The following is a 22,226-nucleotide window of genomic DNA, read 5'->3' on the forward strand; positions in this document are numbered from 1 at the left end:
ATGTTTTTATGTTATTTGCAGTTTATATGTAAACATAAGTGCAGAAGTTTCAGTACATATCAATATGTTATGAGGCTTGAAGACAGCAAGTCTCTGTGATACTGCAGAGTCCAGCAGACAGTTTGGAGTCAAACACTGACGTCATCATCACAGGTGTAGGAACCATTTCTGTAACAGCAGCCAAACAGACACATTAGTATCAGTAGGTATAGATGATTTACTGGCTCCTCTGCTGGTTACAAAGCAGTGATTATACTTTGGAGTTTTGTGTTATACTGTGAGGAACTGACATGTTTGGAAGTTGCAGTAAGAAGAAAAGCATGCAGGGAGGAACAGAAGTATTTGAACACCCTGCAAATTTGCAAGTTCTCCCACTTAGAAATCATGGAGGGGTCTGAAATTCACAATGTAGCTGCATTCCCACTGTGAGAGACAGGATTTTGAAAACAATTCAGGAAATCACATTGCATGATTTTTAAATTTATTTGTATCACTGTATCTGTATATGATGTTGTGGACAGAGAGAGTGATGGATGATTTTATTTATCTCAGAGATAAATGAACATTTACAGCACGTCCATGCAGAGACTCTTAAAGACATGAGCGTGAGAAACAAGCTTTTCACCGTTTCTCTTGATGCCCACATGCTTTATTTATCCTTTAGTCCAGCATGTGTCATCACCACAATAAAGCTACTTTTAACCTGTTTTCACACATTGTCATACCTGCACATTTCCACTGTGCTGTGTTGACTTTAAAGAAGACAAACGTTAGACTTCAGGCTGAAACCACAGGCTGCATTTCCTCTTTTCTTGGAGGCCCAGACAGAAATTTTGTGGTGTCTGATTTTCAGCAGATAAAAATAAACCAACAACAGTCTTTTCCACACATGCAGTCATCACAGTCTGCTCAGAGAAACAAAGAACAAGCAGGGAGGGGGTGACGTGCACCATTAGACTCATATGTACTATCATCTACAGGTTGAGGAATCTGCAGTACTCTGAAACTTCCTTAATCCCACCCCAAACCCCTGATTTATTTTTTTAATGAAACTGATAACTCTGTAGGATGAACAAGGATTGCATAAAAAATGTGAGAAACTGAAGCATGTTTTAACACAGTCCCAACAGTGGTGGTCTCACAGGGGCTACATCGAGCTCTCCATCGGTGGAGGGTACTCAACCAGCCTGGAGGAAGGCCAAGGGATGGGTCCTGTGACTTACCACTAGTTGGTCCTCACAGATGACTCCCCAACAGGTTGGTGCACAGTCCATGAAGGCTCTCGGCTCAGCAGCTGTTAGATCAGTCATTGGTTGTCTCAGACATTTACAGTGAGGTCAATAAGTATTTGATCATCCTGTGATTTTGCAACTTCTCTTACTTAGAAGTGATGGAGGGGTCTACAATTTTCAGCATAGGTGCATTTCCACTGTGAGAGACAGAATCTAAAAAGAAAAATCCGGTAATCACATTGTATTATTTTCGAACAATTTATTTGTGAATTACTGTGTCAAATAAGTATTTGATCACTTGCTTATCAACCAGATTTCTGACCCTCAAAGACCTGTTATTTTGCTTTCAAATAGTCCAGCTACACTCTGCTCATGATTCTAAATAAGTAGCACCTGTTTGAGGTCGTTAGCTGTCATAAAGACACCTGTGCACCCCACAATCAACCAAGTCTAAGTAGCAGCATAGGCAAAACCAAAGAGCTGTCAAAAGACACAAGAGACAAAACTGTAGACCTTGCTGGAAAGGGCTACAGGGCAATTGCTAAGCAGCTTGGTGAAAAAAGAACAACTGTTGGAGCAATTGACAGGAAATGGAAGAGGCTAACGATGACTGTCAATGTCCGTCGGCCCCACGGAAGATCTCTCCTCGTGGGGTTTCAGTGATGCCAAGAATAGTGAAGAATCAGCCCAGAACTACACGGGAGGAGCTGGTCGTTTCCAAGGCTACTATCAGTAATACACTAAGACATCATGGTTTAAAATCTTGCATCGCACAGAAGATTCCCCTGCTTAAGTCAGCCCATGTCCAGGCCTGTCTGAAGTTTGCCAGGGATCATCTGGATGATCCAGAGGAGTCATGGGAGGAAGTCCTGTGGTCAGATGAGCCCAAAGTAAGTAAGTAAGTAAGTAAAATTTTATTTATATAGCACATTTCTAGATAGAGATCACAAAGTGCTTTACAAGATATAACAGATTAAAAAGACAAAATACAAACAAAGTTAGCAAAAGGCAGTTTTAAAAAGATGTGTTTTTAGCTGTTTTTTAAAAGTAATCAATGAATCAGCGGATCGTAAGTCCTGAGGAAGAGAATTCCACAGTCTGGCGGCCACAGTAGCAAAAGCTCTATCACCCCTAGTTTTCAGTCTCGTATACTGAATGACAAGTAGGCCCTGACTACTCGACCTCAGAGACCTACTAGGGGCATAGGGCTGTAAAAGTTCAATGATATATGGTGGTGCTTGTTGTTGAAGAGCCTTGAAAGTTAAAACCAAAATCTTAAACTGGACTCTAAATTCAACAGGAAGCCAATGTAACTGCATGAGCAACGGTGTTATATGTGAAAATTTAGAAGCTTTCGTCAAAAGTCTTGCTGCAGCATTCTGAACGATCTGCAGACGCTCCAAAGAACCTTTATTTAAACAAGTAAACAGGGAATTGCAATAGTCCAGTCGTGAAGAGATAAAAGCATGAATAACAATCTCCAGTTCGGTATAGGATATAAAAGTAGAACTTTTTGGTCTTAACTCCTTTCACCGTGTTTGGAGGAAGAAGAATGATGAGTATCATGGCCTGCATTTGTATAGCGCTTTTCTAGTCCATAGGACCCCAAAGCGCTTTACACTACATTCAGTCATCCACCCATTCACACACACATTCACACACTGGCGATAGCCACAGCTTCCCTGGGGCGCACTGACAGAGGCGAGGCTGCCGGACACAGGCGCCATCGGGCCCTCTGACCACCACCAGTAGGCAAACACGGGGTTAGTATCTTGCCCAAGGATATTTGGCATGCAGCCAGGATGCAGCCTGGGATCGAACCACCGACCTTCTGATTAGTGGCTGACCTGCTCTGCCACCTGAGCTACAGCCACCCCATCATCCCAATAATACCATACGTACAGTGAAGCATGGGGCTGGAAGCATCATGCTCTGGGGGTGTTTTTCTGCATAGGGGACGGGACGACTGCACTGTATTAATGAGAGGATGAACGGGCCATGTATTGTGACATATTGGGCAAAAACCTCCTTCCCTCAGTTAGAGCATTAAAGATGGGTCATGGCTGGGTCTTCCAACATGACAATGACCCAAAGCCCACAGCCAGGAAAACCAAGGAGTGGCTCCGTAAGGAGCATATTAAGGTTCTGGAGTGGCCTAGCCAGTCTCCAGACCTAAATCCAATAGAAAATCTTTGGCGGGAGCTGAAACTGTGTTGCTCAGCGACAACCCTGAAACCTGACAGATGTAGAGAAGATCTGTATGGAGGAGTGGGCCAAAATCCCTCCTGCAGTGTGTGCAAACCTGGTGAAGAACTACAGGAACCGTTTGACCTCTGTAATTGTTAACAAAGGCGTCTGTACCAAACATGTTTTGACTCAAGTGATCAAATACTTATTTGACACAGTAATTCACAAATAAATTGTTCGAAAATCATACAATGTGATTTCTGGATTTTTCTTTTTAGATTCTGTCTCTCACTGTGTAAATGTACCTATGCTGAAAATTGTAGACCCCTTCATGATTTCTAAGTAAGAGAAAAAAAATCACAGGGTGATCAAATACTTACTGACCTCACTGTAAATGCTGGAGCTGCAAGCTGTCGTCCTGGCACTCAAGTAAGTTCTGTTGTGTCTGCAGGGGCACCATGTCATTGTCATAACAGACAGGGCAGAAGACAACCTTTTTCTTTTTTTCCAGGGAGTCAACATTTTACCATCTGTTTGTCTCCCTGCAGAACGATGTTCTTCCCCTTGTGTGTGACAACCTGGCAAACCCTTTTGCCTTCCCTCCATACTCCCTCCTCCAGTCATTCCTTTGCCAGGTCCAGACCAAAGAGGTGGGGTTGATCCTGGTGGCCCCACTTTGGCCCCACATGGCCTGGTTTCCAACTGTCCCACCACTCAGAAAGGGACACCCTTTTCTGAAGGTCCTCCTGTCCCAGGTGAAGGGGGTCACTGTTCCACCTTTTCCCAGTAGGGCTCAGGCTGGCAGCCTGTTGTTAGGTATAGCTATGGGTGGACTCAAGAGCAGAAAACATGGAAGTTCGGGGTTTGCAGTGAAGGAAGTTTATTTACAGTGAAAGGCTATATACAGGGAAGGAACGTATTTACAAGACAGGACATGTATGGAAACACGGAGCCAGGACGTGCAGGGTGAACATGCACTGGTGGCGCACTTGATCTCAGGGGGAGGGATAATAGTGTTAGTGGTGTTTTGCCATAAACCGAGAAGAACACAAACGGGAAAATAAACGAGAACTGGAGAGCTTACTTGATACAGTCTGACATATAGACACTGGGGAAGTTATTAGAAGCCAGACTTAAGAGGCACGGAGGGAGACTGAGAGGTGAGGTGCTGGGACATGAACTGAATCTCCGTATAGACTCGGAGAAGATGATCTCCACAAGCTCCGGTAGGCGGGCGCACAGTTATACAGACACCCCTGAAAAGGACAATACTCTGACACTAGACGACCATCGTGCAGCTCCTTAAGAACGCTTCTGATGAAAGCGTCTGACGAGTAGCAGGTGTGCCAGAGGCTCAGTGAATTGGTGCCCTGCCTACCTGTGCCATAAAAAAGGAGACAAAAAAAAAAACACAACAATAATCCGGCTCCACAGTTGACATTATCCTGCAGTTTCTGTAGTCCCTGATCCAACTTGATCCAGAAGTGAGAACACTAAAGGAGTCTTTTACACCGCCCACCAGGACTACTAATCCTTCTGCTGGTGGCTGTTGGCCTCCTGGTGTGGTCCACCAGCTGGACCCCCACAGTTGACATGATCCTGCAGTTTCTGCAGTCTCAGCTGGAGGTGATAAATGTGCAGTTACCCTGCGAGGCATGGTGGCAGCAATCAAGGCTGTTCTCTTGGGTCATTTAGCACTTAATGAGGCCGACTCCTCCTTAATTTCCCAGTTTCAGATGGACACCCAGTGACTTACAAGTAGAAGGACTGGAATATTTAACAGTCAGCCAAGCAGACTAATTCATTGCAATAAATAACTCAATTGCGCCCTCTGTTGAATACCAGCTCTAAACACAACCCAGTGTTTATATTGGAGAGGTGTTTTTGCATGAGAAAGATGGAGAATGACAAGGATCTGACTGTCTGAAGTTACACAAAGATCTGGTTTTGTGGGCAGAGAGAGTGACAGATTCTCTTGAGATTTCTTATTTCAAATATAATTACACTGTTGCAGTGACATGATGTAACCCAGGGACAGGGACCCTAGAAACAGTACAACAGTAAATTATTTCATTTTTCTTTTTAATGAAAATTATTAACCTATGCCCATAAATGTGAAAGAGAGATCTATATGTGCATGCAGCTAAATTTGTGCAGGTCCACCACGACAAACAGTCACGTGTTAGAGAGCACAGCTCATGCAGTGAGAACCTTGTGCGCTGTCCATGGTGCTGAAATTGTAACAGTTTAATAAATTTAATATTTCACTATTTCTGGACGTGTGCAATAAGATGTGTGTGCAAGATTTGATATTAATCTGATACCAAGTAAAATACAAGGCCTGTATCGCTGATACTGATACCAGTACCAATACTTTTTAAGTATTAACTACATCATCAGATTGCTAATTCTGAATGAAGGAGTTTTCATGACCATTAAGTTTTTTTCTTTTGTCCTTTGGATTATTAATTAGTTAAAAACTGGGACCGAAATAAAAAACAATAATCTAGCACATCTAATAGTATTTTAACTACAGTAATCATACAGTATCCTTTTCACATTTAGCACAACAGGGTAATTATATTGAATTAAATCTGAGTCATACTATGTTTGGTATATTTGTTTCAATTCCTGTAATTGTTTTCATTTAAATGTTTCAGTCAGATAAATGTATTATATCAATGTTTTAGCATAAATGACACTTTATGAGTAAGAATCAGCCGGTCCCACTTTGAAAATTAAAGTAATATAACTGAAATATTACTATTACCACAGTTATCTACATAGATATTCTCTGCTTACTGCGTTGCTGGACGGTCCTGGTTAGCTGAGCACACTCGGTTACTTGTTTGCCTGGCACTGCTGAGTCAGTGACAGTAAAACATAAAACACAAGAGAGGAGAAGCAAACTGTGGCTGCTCTGTGACACCTGAAAGCAGCAGCATTTACACAGACAGCCAGGTTGCCTCTTTGATGAAACTGCAGCGGTGCACACAGGAGAACAGAAACTGAAGTATCAAGCTCATTACACTCGTATTGATCAACATTGATACAAATGCTGGTATCAAAATTATCAATATTTGGATCGATCCGCCCATGATTACTATTTATTTGAGTCCAATAAAACTTTATTAATGAAACTGTATTTTTAAAGTTTATTAATGTAAATGCTTTGATCACTATGACATCCATCCAGGGCCTGATTATTTTCATGATAGGGTCCAAAGTCAATATCATTCCTCTGTTCTGTCTGTTCTTCGGTCATATCAACTCTTCTCACTCCTTACAATAAATTATAAATGAATTAATGTCTCCCTCTATTGGCCACCAGCTGTAAGCACAGTCCAGTGATTGGACTTGGAAGCTGTGTTCAGAGTTTGACATGGGAAATATGGGACAAGGAGCTATAACTTTATATCCACACTGACACTTAAAGCCCGTCACAGGACCAACCTTGAACACTGATGTCTCTCTGATGTGGAGAATAGATGACTTCAAATGTTCTGTTCGCAAGATTTCGGGGAGCAATGAAGTGAAAACAGAATAACTAAATGAACATATCATAAATAATGATAAGAACAGCTGTTAGGAAGCTGGAGTTCATGGAGGAAACCCACACAGATGCAAACTAAAATGAATGTGCATCTAAAAAGTAAAATATGAGAACTTACATTAAACGACTTGATGGTTCTTTGATAATAAATAAATAGCTTCAAATGTTCGAGTAACACATGTAGCAATAAAGTGAACACAGAAGCACTAAATAAACAGATCAAACAGCTGCTCATGAAATTCCCGCTGTGCTCTTTGTCTGAACTCCTTGTTTCCTCTCTGCTGTGTGAAGTTTGATGAGAACATGAATCAATCATAAATCTGCTAAAAGGAAGACTTGTGGCTCAAACCACAGGCTGTGTTTCCTCTTCTCTATGTGGCTCAGTCAGAAATCAGGAGCTCCTTTAATTTCAGTGCATAAAAAAGTCATGAAGCAGAAGAGAAAGTTAGAAACTATATTTTAAGTAGTTTAAAAGCGATTTGATTTTATGTGTCACACACAGAGTTATCATGGTCTTGCTGAACATGTGATTGACACTGTCAAAATGAATCGGTATTACATGAAAGTACAGGCCGGACCACCTCGAGAAAACTGGAAAAACTGCTACACAGTAAAAAGGCTGCTGAGCATCATCAGAGCAGTTGTTACTTCCCATCATGTTGATAGCTTTAGTTCATTTTGGAGGGTTTGAAGCTGTTTTAAATGACAATGAGTGATTTTAAATGAAAGCTCTCTTTCAGTGGATTCATGTACAACAATGAACAGCTGTAACATTGTCAGGGGTTGACATTTGTTCAAACACAAGTAAGAGAAATGAGACACTGTAGACTGACTCTGAGAGTATTAGAAAGCGTGCGCACGGGTGTGAATGCCTCTCAGAAGACACACACCCCGAGTGCAGGCTCGGTTGCTTTATTTATAGTGAAAGTAAGTTTACATAGTACTTCCTCTTTCTGTAAGCAGTCGGGGAGAGTTTAGACGTTAACTCAGTGCTTATCTTGACCTCACACCTACTCACATACTAAAATATAACAATACAGAAGTATATCATGCTTATCTGACATCACATATTGAAGTAAGTAATGCATCATGTTCTCTTTAACAATAAGCTTGGTTATGTGAAAATATATGAACACACAAAATATAAGTCACACTTGATTATATTGTATTATAGAGATTTGGTTATATTGTATAATGAAGAAAATCTCTTGACAAACATGTACTCTCAGTCTGACACACAACAACAACAACACACTTTATTTATATCACACTTTTATTAACAAAGTTGCAAAGTGCTTCACAGAAAGACATTTATAATATATTACAAATAAAATAAACAATTAAAAAGATTTAAAAAAAGATCTACAGTACATTAAAGTAAATAAAAATTATTATCTAAGGGGAGAGAAACAAGTGAAACACACTAAACGATTCTTTCTGAAGGAAATATAAACTCAGGCATCAGGATCATTGCTTTGAATTCAAAATCTTCTCCTTTTCACTCAAAGTGACTTCAAGTATTTAAGAGACTTTAAAGAGAAAAAACAGCTAAAGAGCTGCTGTTAAGACTTTAGAGCTGTGGCTGAATTTGGATTTTGTCACAATCTGTGGCTGCAGACTCTGTGGCTCTTTGTAAGGATCCAAATGCAGACAATGAGAGACAAAATCAAGATTTTAACAAAAAAACGTTTTTCATGGCCAACAAACATGAACCAAATCAGGTTAACCAAAAATAAATAAAGAAAAAAAAACTAAGCTGGGAAAGCTAAAACTTAAACTAACAGAAAATGTGGAACACTGGGAATACCTTGAAACACCTTGGAAGGATTGAGAGATGATCAGTGAAGTGGAAACACATTGGAAAACAGCTCTGATGAATTGAATATAACGAGACAGGGAAGCCAAACCAAACACACTGAACACATGATGAAATACTGTCACACTAAAACAGGAAGTACACGAACGCACGAGCTTGATGCAGAAACAGGGATAAACAAACAGAGAGACAAAAGACGAAACAGAAGGAGAAGACAAAACACACTGACACTACTAAGACACACGGAGGGCGAGTGAGCAGAGACATGGATGACACAACAGACTCTCACAAGCGACACAGGGATGAGACAAACACACAAGTGGAACCTCACAGACAACAAACCATAAACTGGAAATACAAGAAAACTCAGAAACACAGAAAGAACTAAACTCCTGCTTAAACTGTATAAACTTAAACTTAAACCATCTTCACACTTTCACAGAGAGACTCACAAAAGCAAAATAACCTCAGAATCTTTGGTCAACGACCCAGCACCCTGACAGATTGACATCATTGTAGTCAGAGCTCTCCTCTGCGTCACCACGTCGCCCTGTTGAGGTGATCAAATGAAAGCATTTCAAAACAAACACCTTCTGTTCTCTGCTTAAATACATTTATTATCATTGAGAATAATTACCAATGTACATTTTGCATTTTAAATCTCACATTTTGTGCACTCGTCTTGTTAATGACTTTGAGCTGAATCACAGATGCGACATTGGCAGCAATGAAATAATAATCTTACTGATGTTAATGTTCCCTTCCGTGAATCTCTAAATTATTATCTTGGAGGGGTTTGTGTGTCCCATGGATCCCAGGGGCTGTGTTGTTGTTGGAGGAGGAGGGGGGGGGCTCCTGGTAGGGTCTCCCATGGCAAATTTTATCCGGTCCCTCACCCAGGACCAGACAAAGAATAATAAAAAAAAAAACCTGAATGAAAGGAAAAGTTCACTCTGCCCTTGAAAGGGTTAATGGGGTCCCGCCATGAAGCAACGTCTGGGGAGGGTGCCTAAGAGCAAGCACCTGGTGGCCAGGCATTGGTCCATGGGGCCCAGCTGGGCATAGCCCAAAAAAAGGACATGGGTCCACCCTCCTATAGGCCCACCACTCGCAGGAGGAGAGGGGAGTAGATTGGTGCTACGTCCACTGTACCGGTACGTCAAGATGAAGAGAGAACTGACCGTAAATGTGAAGCGCTCAGTTTACATCTCTACCCTCACTTATGGTCACAAGCTCTGGGTTAGTGACCCCAAAGAACGAGATCGTGGATATAAGCAGTGGAAATCAGCTTACTTCAAAGTTTGGCTTGCTTCTCCTTTAGAGATAGCGTTAGGTGTTTGGCCATGTGGGAGGGGCTCAGAGTAGAACCACATTTGAGGTGGTTCAGGCATCTGACAAGGATGCCTCATGTGTGATTTTTTCAGGCATGTCCCACTGTGAGGAGACCCTGGGGCAAAACAAGGAAATGCTGAAGAGATTATATCTCTCGGCTGGTGTGGGAAGCCTTGGTGTTCCCCCAGACAAGCTGGAGGATGTGGCCTCTCTGTTTAGGATGCTGCCCCCACGACCTGGTCCCAAGTGTAAGAAAATAGTTGGACGCATGGACTTCAATGTTAAACACAGTTATTATATAATCATCCAGCGTCCACAAGCTCAATATTAATGAAAGTTTATACTTTACCATTTTCAGAGTTTTCAGACCTTCTGATTATCTCATAGCCACAACGATCACCTGCAGGTCAGAGAAAATCAGTCACCTCATGTCTGTGATGCTATTTTAAAAAACAAATATTATTGAAAATATTATTTATATTAAAAGCTGCAGCAGATTTAATAAGTACAGTCTTGTTGCAAACAGCAGCAAAATATTATAACTGGATGAAAAACTAACCAGCAAGAAGAGAAGAGTACACTTGCTGCTGATGGTGTTGATTAAACGTCTGCTCATTAACAGCACCTTTATTAAAAATGTAGAATAAGACTTTTGCTTTTAAATGAACCTCATGATGCATTTGTGTCTTTGAAGGATAAAGAGTTTGTGTTAAGTAAAGGAAAAGGTCTCACTGTTGGTTGTTGTGCAGCGATACAACAAGAGCAGGAGAATAATAATGAGAGAGACTCCACAAACCAGTCGAACAATCAACCACACAGGAGACGAAGAGCTGTCAGCTCCTGACACAGTTACTGTGACAACAAACAATAAAGTTTAACTATACTTTATAATTCATAAAATCATTTTAGGAAACTTCTCAGAAAATAAATTGAGGTGACTTCAAGCCTTAAACCAAAATTCATTTATAAAAATCCATCAAATGTTTTGATCCTGCTCACCTTTAACTGACATCCAGCTCTGTGCTGACTCTCTTCCTGAGTACTGACACTTGTAGAAACCTTCATCAGACTTTGACACTGCAGAGATCTTCAGCTCCCCTCGGGGATCATTTTGAATAAGTTTGTCATTGTGATAGAAAAACACATTGGAAAGTATTTTTTGTGTTCTCAAACTGCAGCTCAGACTAACAGAAGCTCCCTCAGTCACAGGATGAACAGGACTCACCAGGATAGAAACATTACCATCATCTGTGACACAATCACACACAATTGTTTCAGTCACATCAGCTGGTGCACACTTTTAGAAAAAGCTGACAAACAATAATAAGAACAGATTGTACAAATGTTCATCATGAAGATCTGATCTTCTATGTTTAAAAACTGCTGTATGTGTTTTATTTTTCCCACATGAAATGACTTCACATACAGCAAAGCTGGAACAAATGTTCATGTGACGTCTAAATCATCCAAATCCAAGTAGTAAATGTATAATAACATACTCTGTACAGTGATGTTGACTGCACTGCTGAACTCTCCTGATCCAGACTCACACCAGTACACTGCAGTATCTGACTCTGATGTGTTGATGTCACATGTGGATCCAGTCATTCTCCTACAGTCAGAGAGTCGGCCGTCCTCAGAGAACTTCCTCACTCTCCACTCAGGGAAGTTTCCCTCACAGGTCAGTGAGACAGAGTCAGAGGTGAAGTGTTGCACTCTGTCAGGACTCACTGTGAGAGACGCTGCTGAATGAACATCTGGAAACAACATGCAGTGAAGACACAAAGCTCACAGATGTTAGGATCAACATATCACAGTGAAAATATTCTTTTACTTTAATGTTTAAAGGTCAGTGCTAAAAGACGCAGTGTTCGTATAATTTTCACCTTCAATGCTACCCCCCCCCCCCCCAAAAAAAAAAACCCCATCAATTTACATTTTTTTGCTGTTGCATTACTTGAAAAAAGATAAACAGAATCACACTGACCTGCAGACCAGACAAACTTTGGTTGACTGTGATCAGTGTGATACTCTGGGTCTCCTCTTCCAGCTCTGCACACATATCCTGCTGTGTGTGTCTGTCCATGAATGATGTAGGAGTCCTGTGCAGTCCCACTGCCATCAGGTAGCAGCTCATAACTGTAGGATTTCTCTGATAGATCAGGAACAGCTTTATACCAGTAGAAGCTCCATCCTGCAGACGGATGTTCAACCTCACAGTTCAGAGTTACTGAGGCTCCAGGACTCAGCCATGATGGAGACACAGTGAGGACAGGACGGGGTTCATCTGTTCAACAAAGATTTTCTCTCAATCTTTCGTCTCTTAACTCTGAATTCAATGTCACTAAAATGTTGACTCACAAATATTTATGATGAACTTTAAGAGTGAGACTATCTAAACATGTCAAATATCTCAACATGTACTAATAAAAACACATTTTTACAAACTGTTTCTATTTCCAGGTTAAATGAACTATGACTCTACTTACTGTCAGAAACTGTCAGTGTGACTGAATCACTCCACTCTGTTGTTTCATGCTGTGAACTTTTCACTCTGCCCTTACAGCGATAGTTTCCACTGTTGGATGATGAAGCAGATCTAATCCTGTATTCATTTTGATTTGGAGCTTTTATCATGCTGTTTGTTTCCCACTCATAATCCCACTCAGTGTCTCCTCCATGGATCTCACATTTCACAGTGATCGTCTCTCCTCTGTATATCTCAGACCAGTTTGGATACAGAGTCACAACAGGTCTGATTGAGGCTGTATTCAGGAAATGAACAAGTGAATGACAAAAGGGGTCAATTTTCATCAGGTAGTGATTTGGGGTTCATTAACTTTGAACTGACCAGTTTTCCCAATCCTGACTGACTGGCTGTCCTCTGTGTAGTAAACTGGGTTTCCTCTTCCTCCTCTGCACCTGTAGAGTCCTTCCTGTGAGACACTGATTTGTCCATTTGAGTGGAAAACTGCATCTTGTGTGGTCAGGGCTTCAGAGGATTTCTCATCTCTGTACCAGTAGTATTTCCATCCAGATGATGATGATGGGTTCACAGAGCAGGTCAGGGTCACACTGCCCCCTACTGGAACAGCTGTGTTATCAGCTCTCAGTTTGGCCTTTGGTTTATCTGCAGTTCAGTTTAGAAAAAGAACAAAAGTCAATGACTGAATCAAACCAGTTGAAATAACTTGGTGGAAATATGGAAATAATAAATATCACATAACTTTAATGGTGAAGCTGCAACAAACTGTACAACTATCACACAAACACAACACTAATCTTTCATATTTAATTTGCTGCATTTCTAAGTTAAAAACACACATGAGGAACAATCAGTGGATTTAATGTTTCTTAGTGGATGTGGTGGAGCAGCTGAGACAGATTCAGCATTTGTTCTGCATTTCATCTTTCATGTATTAGAGCTGCACAGCAGAGAAGTTACTCTCATATGTTTTGTTCTCTTCACTGTGAATAAAAAGCTGCTGTTCAGGTTTTTGTTGTTGGAAAAAAAACTAAACATTTTACTGACCAACATGAAAGACAGTTATAAAGCTGTAAGAAAGAAGAAGTGCTTTTTCCTTATTTAGATACTCTGGATGAAAGATCTTACATGATACAGTCAGTGTGATGATATCACTCCACTCTGAGAAGAAATAGTCCCTTCTGCCCCGGCAGCTGTATCCTCCACTGTCAGACTCAGTAGCTCTGATGATTCTGTATTCATTGGATGTTGGAGGTGTGTTTAACTTGGCTGCTCTCCATTCATACGTCCACTGAGCTCCTTCACCTCCCTGAATCTCACATCTGACAGTGACTGTCTCACCGCTGTATATCTGAGTCCAGGATGGCTGCAGGGTCACAGTGGGCTTACTGGGAACTGTTCACAGAAAAATATCCAGTTAGACACAAATAGAAACATAAAGATAAAAAAAAAAAAGATGGAATAAATTCTTCTATTTGTCAGGAGGTGTCTCTCATTTCAGGGTTATTAAACTCACAGTTGGTGAATGAAATTGTTAGCACAGAACACAAAATGACATCTCTCAGTTTGGCAGAAATAAAATAATTAAACTCACAAGTCTCTGCAACTGTGACATCACTGCTGTCCTCTGTGTAGTAAACTGGGTTTCCTCTTGTTCCTCTGCAGCTGTAGATTCCTCCTTCAGATACTCTGATATCTCTGTTTTGTTGATCTCTGATTTTACCTTCAGCGGTTGTTTGGGTTCGTCTGAACCACTCATATTTCCATCCATCAGAGCTCTGCACAGAGCAGGTCAGTGTCACACTGCCCCCTACTGGTATGATTGTTGTTCCTGCTGTCAGTGTGGCCCTGGGTTTATCTGATGTTATGAAAAAGAACAAAATGTACACCTGACACAATATAAATGTATAAAAGTTTTAAAAAAAATCCTCTTTTTTTAAACCCCCCCCCAATAAAATCTACAAATGTCTTCATTATATTTTATATATTTTTTTCTACAGTTTAAGTCACTTTAAATTTTTCTGATTTCTGTCTCAACATGGTGACAGAGCTGCAGTAATTCAGGTTGTAGATCTTTAAATAAGCACAGTATGACTGTTTGTTCATTCTCAGGCCTGAAGAATTCACACTGAATATAAACTAATGCAGTTCAAGGAAACACACACACACACACACACACACACTTAGACAACAGAAACATCGTCACCTTAAATTATATGGATCTTTTGATGTTTCTTTTTTCATTATTTAAATTAAGTTTCATCCACAGTTATTCTTGTTATACAGTAAAACATGCACATGCTGTAATGACATATTGTCTGAGTATTTTGGTTGTAGTGTGCACTGTGAACAAAGTTAGGTAAAATGCAAGGATCTTTGTTAAAGTTCCAACACATAAGAAATACAATACTTTCAATGAAACATTTATTAAACACACATTTTTATAATTCAGATGTATTTTAACAGAAATCATCACAGTATTACAGTTTTTTACAGCCGCTAGGACACATTTCTCAATACTTAGGTCACTTTTGCAAAACTCTTCACACAATCCTCCTAACTGACCGTCAGCTTGGCAAAGCAGTTCATTTCACATTCAAAATGCACTACAACTACCAAAACACTTCATTCAGGTCTCAAATAACCTCATTCTTCCAGAACACTAGCAAAGGTTGACAGCCGACAAACACACTTTGTCACCCACAAAACAATGACCTAAAAAACACTAACAACATGTAGCATTACACAGTGTTTTCTTGTGTAAAACAAGGACACATCTCGGTTTATAATTTCAATATATGTTACTGGAATGAATCAGACATCATGCAGAATTCGTTACAGTTTTTTCTGATTGCTTAAGCACATTTTTTGTAACTATTGGCTAATTTTGCAAAACTCTTCACACAAATAAGAAAACCTGTCACCCAATAATCAAAACATTGTAGTTCTCTTGCAAAAGCAAACACAGCTAGATTAACTCTTCACACCTTCGTAAAAATGGTGTTTCCGTAACAACCAGTACACACAAGCCATCATCTACTAAGCACACAATGCGCCAACTGCACACTGATGGTATGAATACAAAACACATCTGGCTTTTGCTTTCTCTGTGCACAAGGTAGGCTATGTCAGTTTGAGCTCATACTTCTGTCATAGATCCATAAGCATAGAGGGATCCAAACTTCAAGTACTGGTGTGTATTCAAACACATCAAAACAAACACAAGTGTTTATTTCCAAGTATAGGATTATTTGCAGTCGCCATAATGACTATATGGGTTACTTGGTCTGCAGTGAACATGCTTCCTCTGCCCCACAGGATCTGGTCATCTAGCAATTCTGTAAAGTAACAATTTCAGTATTTTTACATCAATGGTGTTGGTGTGTTTCTCATTGGCATATGGCAGTGCTACAAATCTTTGTGCGAAGTGACTGTACTCACCGATTCTCATTTCAAGATGTCCTTATGGTACTTGCTACAGTGTAGCGGCTCGAGTTAGGCTGGACCCGTTGGCCAGCTACCCTCAGGGTCATTCCACGGTTGATTACATGGTCCACTATTGTAGCTCTGATGTCATCAGCAATTCTATTTCTTACTCTTCCTACCCTTCCTCTCCCCCCCTCCTCATCTTCCTCTCCCCCCTCCTCGTCTTCCTCTTGCTCCTCCTTGTCCTTGTCGTCCTCTTCATCCTACTTCTTCACCTCCACGTCCTCTTCCTCGGCCTCCTCTACTTCTCACTCTTTCTGCTCCCTCCATTGTACTCCGCACACACAGCTTACCTGTATTATAGTGCTTAGGCTGATTGCAAAGTGAACTAATTATCTAAAGAAGTTTTCACATGTGAAAGTGTGCCAGACAGTTGGCAAATTGGTGTTAATGATAGCCATACATGTGTATACTTTTGCTAGGAGTGTGTTGGAAATTTGGTAATTGAGTGTTGTGCAGTGAATTGTGCCTACAGTTTTGCAAAGTGTGTGTTACAAAATTGCAAACTGAGTGCAAAGCAGTTTTTGTGCTTTTAGTTTTGCAAACTCAGTGAGTGGTTTTGCTATAAGTCTGAATAGTTTTAGAGATTGTGCTACAGGAATCACAGTTAGGGTTTAAGCATTCAGAAAAAACTGTAAGACTCGACTGTACACCGTGCTCGTGTTTTCCTCCGAAAACAATAAGTTCCGTTGGAGCAGTCTTTCAACGCCTCTCTCTGTCTCTCGCAAGAAAAGTTGACCCACACAACAAAGTAAAGCTATTTTTCGGCTACGAGCTGACAGGGACCCCGCCGTATTAGTCAGAGGTCCCTTTACTACAGTTCGGAGTCGCGGACCTTCAGTAATAGTAATAAATCACACAGCAACAGTACATTCACGTTGTTGAGTAACGTAACGGAATACGTTACAGAATACATTTTGGGGCATGTATTCTGTATTCTGTAATGGAATACATTTTAAAAGTAACCTTCCCAACACTGTGCATAATGTCACCATTTATAACACTTAGACCTAAATTACAATCAGTGATTGAAATAACATATAACTACTGTCAAAAATGGGAATGTATTGTAAGAGTAACACATGTAACATTAAATGTGTTTTTTAAAAGACCAAACAGTCACCCACTCCAAAAAAGGTTCATGCCAGACTGGTTCAAACTGGAAATATTTTTTGTATGTCCTTAAATAAGCGTCCCAGTGGTCCATCAGGGTGTCGCGAACCAAGCCAAGATGACCACTCAAGAACCATCAGGTGTTCCTCCAGCAACTTCTTAGTCTACGGACATGTCCTTTGATGGTCATCCAAGCCCTTTCGATATGCTGTGTATGACTGCCAGATTGAGGATCTACAAACCACCTGCTGTGATTTACAGTGTAATGTCTGTACCCTATGTTTGTCAAAACATTCTTGTAGGCTCTCCACTCATCACTGATAATGGCACTACCCAACTTAACATGCTGTCTGATCAGAGGAACAAGGTGGCGCCTTGATCGTTTTTCAACAAGTTTTAACACGAGCCTTCGCCTTTTGTCTTTAATTCCCATCATTCCAAATACCCATTTCTTCCTTTTCCATGCATTTCCAAAGCGTCCACGTGCATACTGAAAACAAAAAGAATAAAATTAAACAGAATATCTACAAAGAAACATTCAAAAAGATGGTTGCTTCTACTAATTTTTTTTACTTATGGTAAAGGTTTCCATGTTTAGAGGACACCTTCAGATGTGCATTGATTCTAACAAACCTGTCTGAGAGTTTACCAACCTTTCGCTGATGACGGAGACAGCTTTCATCTATAACCACAAATTCTCTGTCACCACCAAGACGGTGTCCATTGTTTATTCTGTGTCTTTTAATTGCACGTATACAAACATGTCGAATGTGTCTTGCCATGCTACTTAGTGTTCTGGAGCTGCCAGCCACTTCATCATCCATCATATCTATTTGTCTGAGCCTGAGCCCTTGTGAAAATCTGTGATAGAAATTGAGGCAATTATTACTTACTGAGGCCCTAATTTTATTTCACAAGTTTCGTATTGGTGTTCAATTATGAAAGGTGCATTGCTATTAATGTCTACATCTACATATACCTGTAAATGAACTTCATCCAACTGAAAAGAGATGTTTTTGATTTCTCAAAGAAGGAGCCAGTTCTAATTGTTCTGGAAACTTTCCTATGACTTGCTCTTTTGCAGCACCTGAGAACATACCAATGAGTTAAGTAAAGAAATGGACCCTTAAACAAGAGCATTAATTGAAAAGATAATCACAAAATTAAGTATGAAGAAAATAATAATGAAAAGAGGTTAATGCTCCCTCTCGCATTGATAACCGAAATACTTTGTTATATTTACTACATGCACTACATTATCATGCATTATACATACCACATATATTGGTCTTTCTTCACCACGGAAATCATTTTCATCTTATGGTGACAAACAGGACATCTAAGCTTCTTTTTTAGCAGGCGTTTCTTCTGCAGCCATTTAATGAGCCTTAGTGCCTTATATTTAGTTTGTTTTCCTTCTATTCTGGCGCGCAATCTCATTCCCAGAGACATTCTGGTGGAAAAAAATGAGTAATTTATTTTATTATCACCTCGAAACACCGTAAAAATACTCTATGGGAGTCTAGTGCAAATCAGTTCAGAGTTAAAGAACTTCACATGCTATATAAAACAAGCCCTATAATCAAAAATAGTCCCACGCAAAAAAGAGGATTGTCTCACCTGTTATAATGTATCTCCGACTTTGTTATGTAGATCTAACCCGCTGGATTCATGCTAAAGAAATATGTTCTGCCGCCAAAGGGAGGGAAAACAAATTTAATTTAAACGCAGAGGAGCTTATACAACCATCCAATCACAGTTAACTTTATTAAGGAAAGCCCCTCCTCTCAGAGCGCGACAGGCAGTGGAGCGCTCTGGAAGGTCAAGCCAAAGGGGCACGAACAGACACACTGAAGGCGCTCGTTCAAGTTGCTGCGCCATGGATGGAGCAGAAGATAAAAATTTGTGTGCGTCTGCGACTTACACAGTTAGCACACGTTCGAAGAGATACAAAAAGCAGAGACTGGATGATCTAGATTGCACTAAGCCAACGATGTCAGCAGTTAGACATGAAGGTGAGTATAATGCTAGCTAGCTATCTACTGAGCCATTTGGCTGCTAGCTACAGTGGCTAACTAACATCACATAACATGTGAATAGCTCTATTACTATTGGTTATTCCAAACGATTTATGTATCTTAGTTGTATATTTTTATTTTTGTTTATGTGCATCATTCAATTTATATTAAACACCCTGGTAAGGCAGTACACATAAGAATTATTTGCCTTGTTTTAGAAATAAATTATTTTAGTATTGTAATTTAATAATTGTTTGTTCTTTAGATTCTTCTTCTAATCCTGCCCCTACTGCAACTGCCCTTCTTAACAAGGAGCGAGAGAAACTGACTTTTCTTAAGGAGAAACTGGAGTGGCAAAAGAAGAGAATTGAAGAACTGGAAGGAGAGAGAGATTTTCTCCGAAGTCAGCTATCATCCCTTACAAGTATGAAACTAGACTTGTTCCATGAACATTGTTTTTATTTTACAGTCTTCAAATAAACATTAGATAATTTATCAATCCCAGTGAAGTTCCCTTATTGTCATTGTGTTGATTAAAAGATTTTAGTCAGTTAACTTTAAGTGTTGTGCTAGTTCATTCCTAAAGAGATCTGGTTCCAAATTCAGTTCAGCCAGGTCTAACTTGATTGATTCAATTTCATAGTTCATAAGATCATAACTCCAACTTGAACTAGTAATGTAACAGCCTTACAATCAGAATCACACACACACACACACACACACACACACACACACGTTCTTGCTCTGCTGCCAGAAAATACCGAGCACACCCCTTCGACATTTTCGCCGACCAATCAGAGGGTTGCCGATCACTGTTTCTGCTATCGATGCGTATCCCCTTTTATGGCACCCAGTGATCGCACATTACTTCATCCAGCTGTACTAATCGTCAACAGCAGGTGTGTTCGGGGAACCGGATTAGCGAGCTCACGGTTAGCGCGATGATTTGATCTTGGATGTTTCATTTGATCTTGGATGTAGTAAGCAACGTACGAAGCACAAGGCCCAGAACTCAAAATGCAGCTTTATTGCTGACAGGTGACAAACGATAACAGAGATACAAAGCAATACAAAACTAAACTAGGAAGAGCTAATTGTAACACATACCAGACGACAAGGGGAGACTCACACACAGCATGAGGGACGACGCGACACTGACTCAGAGAAACACAGGGTTTAAATACACTGGGAAGTAACGAGGGGAATGAGACACAGAAGGAGGGCACAGCTGGGAGAAATCAGGACTGACGAGACAAGCAAAGGAGGACACATTTACATAAGACACGGACCTTCAAAGTAAAACAGGAAGGATCACACAGAGACGCGAACTTGACACAGTGGAGACAGCAACTAAGAAACACAGAGACATAAACCATAAGGCAGAGGACTCTAAGAACAGAGGGGACACAGAGAAACATGAAGGGCAAGGGATCGAAACTAGAAACCATAGAATAAATCACACACATAAGTACAATAATACAAAAACCACAAAGAACTAAAAACGCTGGGTCAGGAGACCCAGGACCGTGACAAAAAGAGCTTGCCTGGTACATATGCTTTTATATTTTCTACCCTGTGGTGCAGAAGCACACGCACACACGTGCTAAATGTGAACAAACCTTTTTTTTGTACATTTTTGGAACATGAACAGAGCATTGATGTTCTTTATTAATGTGACCAGAAAGTCATTAAAATGTATTATGTGGTATTTGTACTTATTCACAGTTTTGGAGGCGAGAGACGTGCTGAATGAGAGCCAGGTGTCACAGGCTGGGTCTCTGACCCAGCGCTCTGAGTTCATGTTTGTATTTGTCTCATTTTGTTATGTGATTAGTTTTTGTGTCATTTCCTATCTGTCTTTAGTTTGGGCAGTTATTGTTTATTGTTCCTCTGGTTTTCTATGTTTTGGGTTCTTGTATTATTCATCACGCATTAGGTTTGTTAAGTTTGTGTTGTCATGTCTAGTTTTAGTGTTTCCTGTTTTATTCTGACAGTGTCATGTGTTCTTTGTTCATTGTATTTAGCTTTCCTCTCCTGGTCCTGTCATTAGGTTTATGTCAGTCAGGTGTTCCCCCATGTGTCTCCACTTCCCCTGATCACCTCATGTATGTATTTAAGCCCTATTTAAGTTCTACATTAGTCATAGTCTTTGCCTGTTATTTTCCACCACAGTTATAGTTATAGTTTTTGGTCTTAGTACCGCTTAGTGTTTTGTTTCTTAGTGTTTTGACAGTTTGCTTTGGTTTCCTGGTTTTCCCTTGCCGTTATCATTAAAGGATCACTTTTCTGTTCAAACTTACAACTCATCGTCCTCATCTGCTTTTGGGTCCTGTTTCATCACACATCGGCGCACCCCGCCGTGACACCAGGAGCCATGTGACTCTTATGTTAAGGTATGTGCTACAGAACAGAATGATGAAAAAAGCCATTGTGGAAACTCTAAGACAGTAGTTAGTACTGTTTTTTTTTTTTTTTTTTTTTCCCCTCTTCTCCTCAGGTTGGCTTGTTTCCAGATTCTGATCCCTTAGAAAGACAGAAGACCCCGCTGTAGGAACCCCCATCTTCTTACGAACCTTTTACTTGTAAGACTTTATCCAGTTGCTCATCTTGCATCATTTGCATTAATGTGATAGGCTGCAGTCTCTGATGTTGCCCTGACAGTGACTAGGGCTGTGCCATATCATACTGTTTGTATTAATACTGTTATAAACATTCATGCCAAACATGATGTTCTTTTTGTCCAAACATGATGTTCTTTTTGTCCAAACATGATGTTCTTTTTGTCCAAACATGATGTTCTTTTTGTCCAAACATGATGTTCTTTTTGTCCAAACATGATGTTCTTTTTGTCCAAACATGATGTTCTTTTTGTCCAAACATGATGTTCTTTTTGTCCAAACATGATGTTCTTTTTGTCCAAACATGATGTTCTTTTTGTCCAAACATGATGCAGTGTTGGTTAAGTTACTTTAAATTAGTAACTCGGGTTTTACTCAGAATTCTC

At 40.2% G+C, this 22,226-nt stretch overlaps 1 protein-coding gene across 1 annotated transcript; it reads right to left on the reverse strand.

Moving 5' to 3' along the window:
* Window positions 1-10,496: 10,496 nt before the first annotated feature.
* LOC112430737 (Fc receptor-like protein 5) lies at window positions 10,497-14,364 on the reverse strand. The gene is made up of 7 exons (XM_076882118.1): window positions 14,196-14,364; window positions 13,734-14,000; window positions 12,108-12,407; window positions 11,620-11,877; window positions 11,120-11,368; window positions 10,917-10,972; window positions 10,497-10,520 (listed from the first exon to the last, which is right to left on the reverse strand). The coding sequence occupies exons 1-7, from the start codon at window positions 14,362-14,364 to the stop codon at window positions 10,497-10,499; spliced, it is 1,323 nt and encodes a 440-aa protein (XP_076738233.1).
* Window positions 14,365-22,226: the final 7,862 nt, after the last annotated feature.

The sequence above is a fragment of the Maylandia zebra genome, linkage group LG3 (genome assembly GCF_041146795.1).
Source record: "Maylandia zebra isolate NMK-2024a linkage group LG3, Mzebra_GT3a, whole genome shotgun sequence".
In the NCBI taxonomy this organism is placed as follows: domain Eukaryota; kingdom Metazoa; phylum Chordata; class Actinopteri; order Cichliformes; family Cichlidae; genus Maylandia; species Maylandia zebra.

Coding starts and splice junctions, on each gene's coding strand:
- LOC112430737 (XM_076882118.1), bottom strand. CDS start 14,364: ATGAGTGGTTCAGACGAACCCAAACAACCGCTGAAGGTAAAATCAGAG. Junction 12,408..13,733: donor CATCACACTGACTGTATCAT/GTAAGATCTTTC, acceptor TTTGTTGAACAG/ATGAACCCCGTCCTGTCCTC. Junction 11,878..12,107: donor AAAGTTTGTCTGGTCTGCAG/GTCAGTGTGATT, acceptor TGTTGTTTCCAG/ATGTTCATTCAGCAGCGTCT.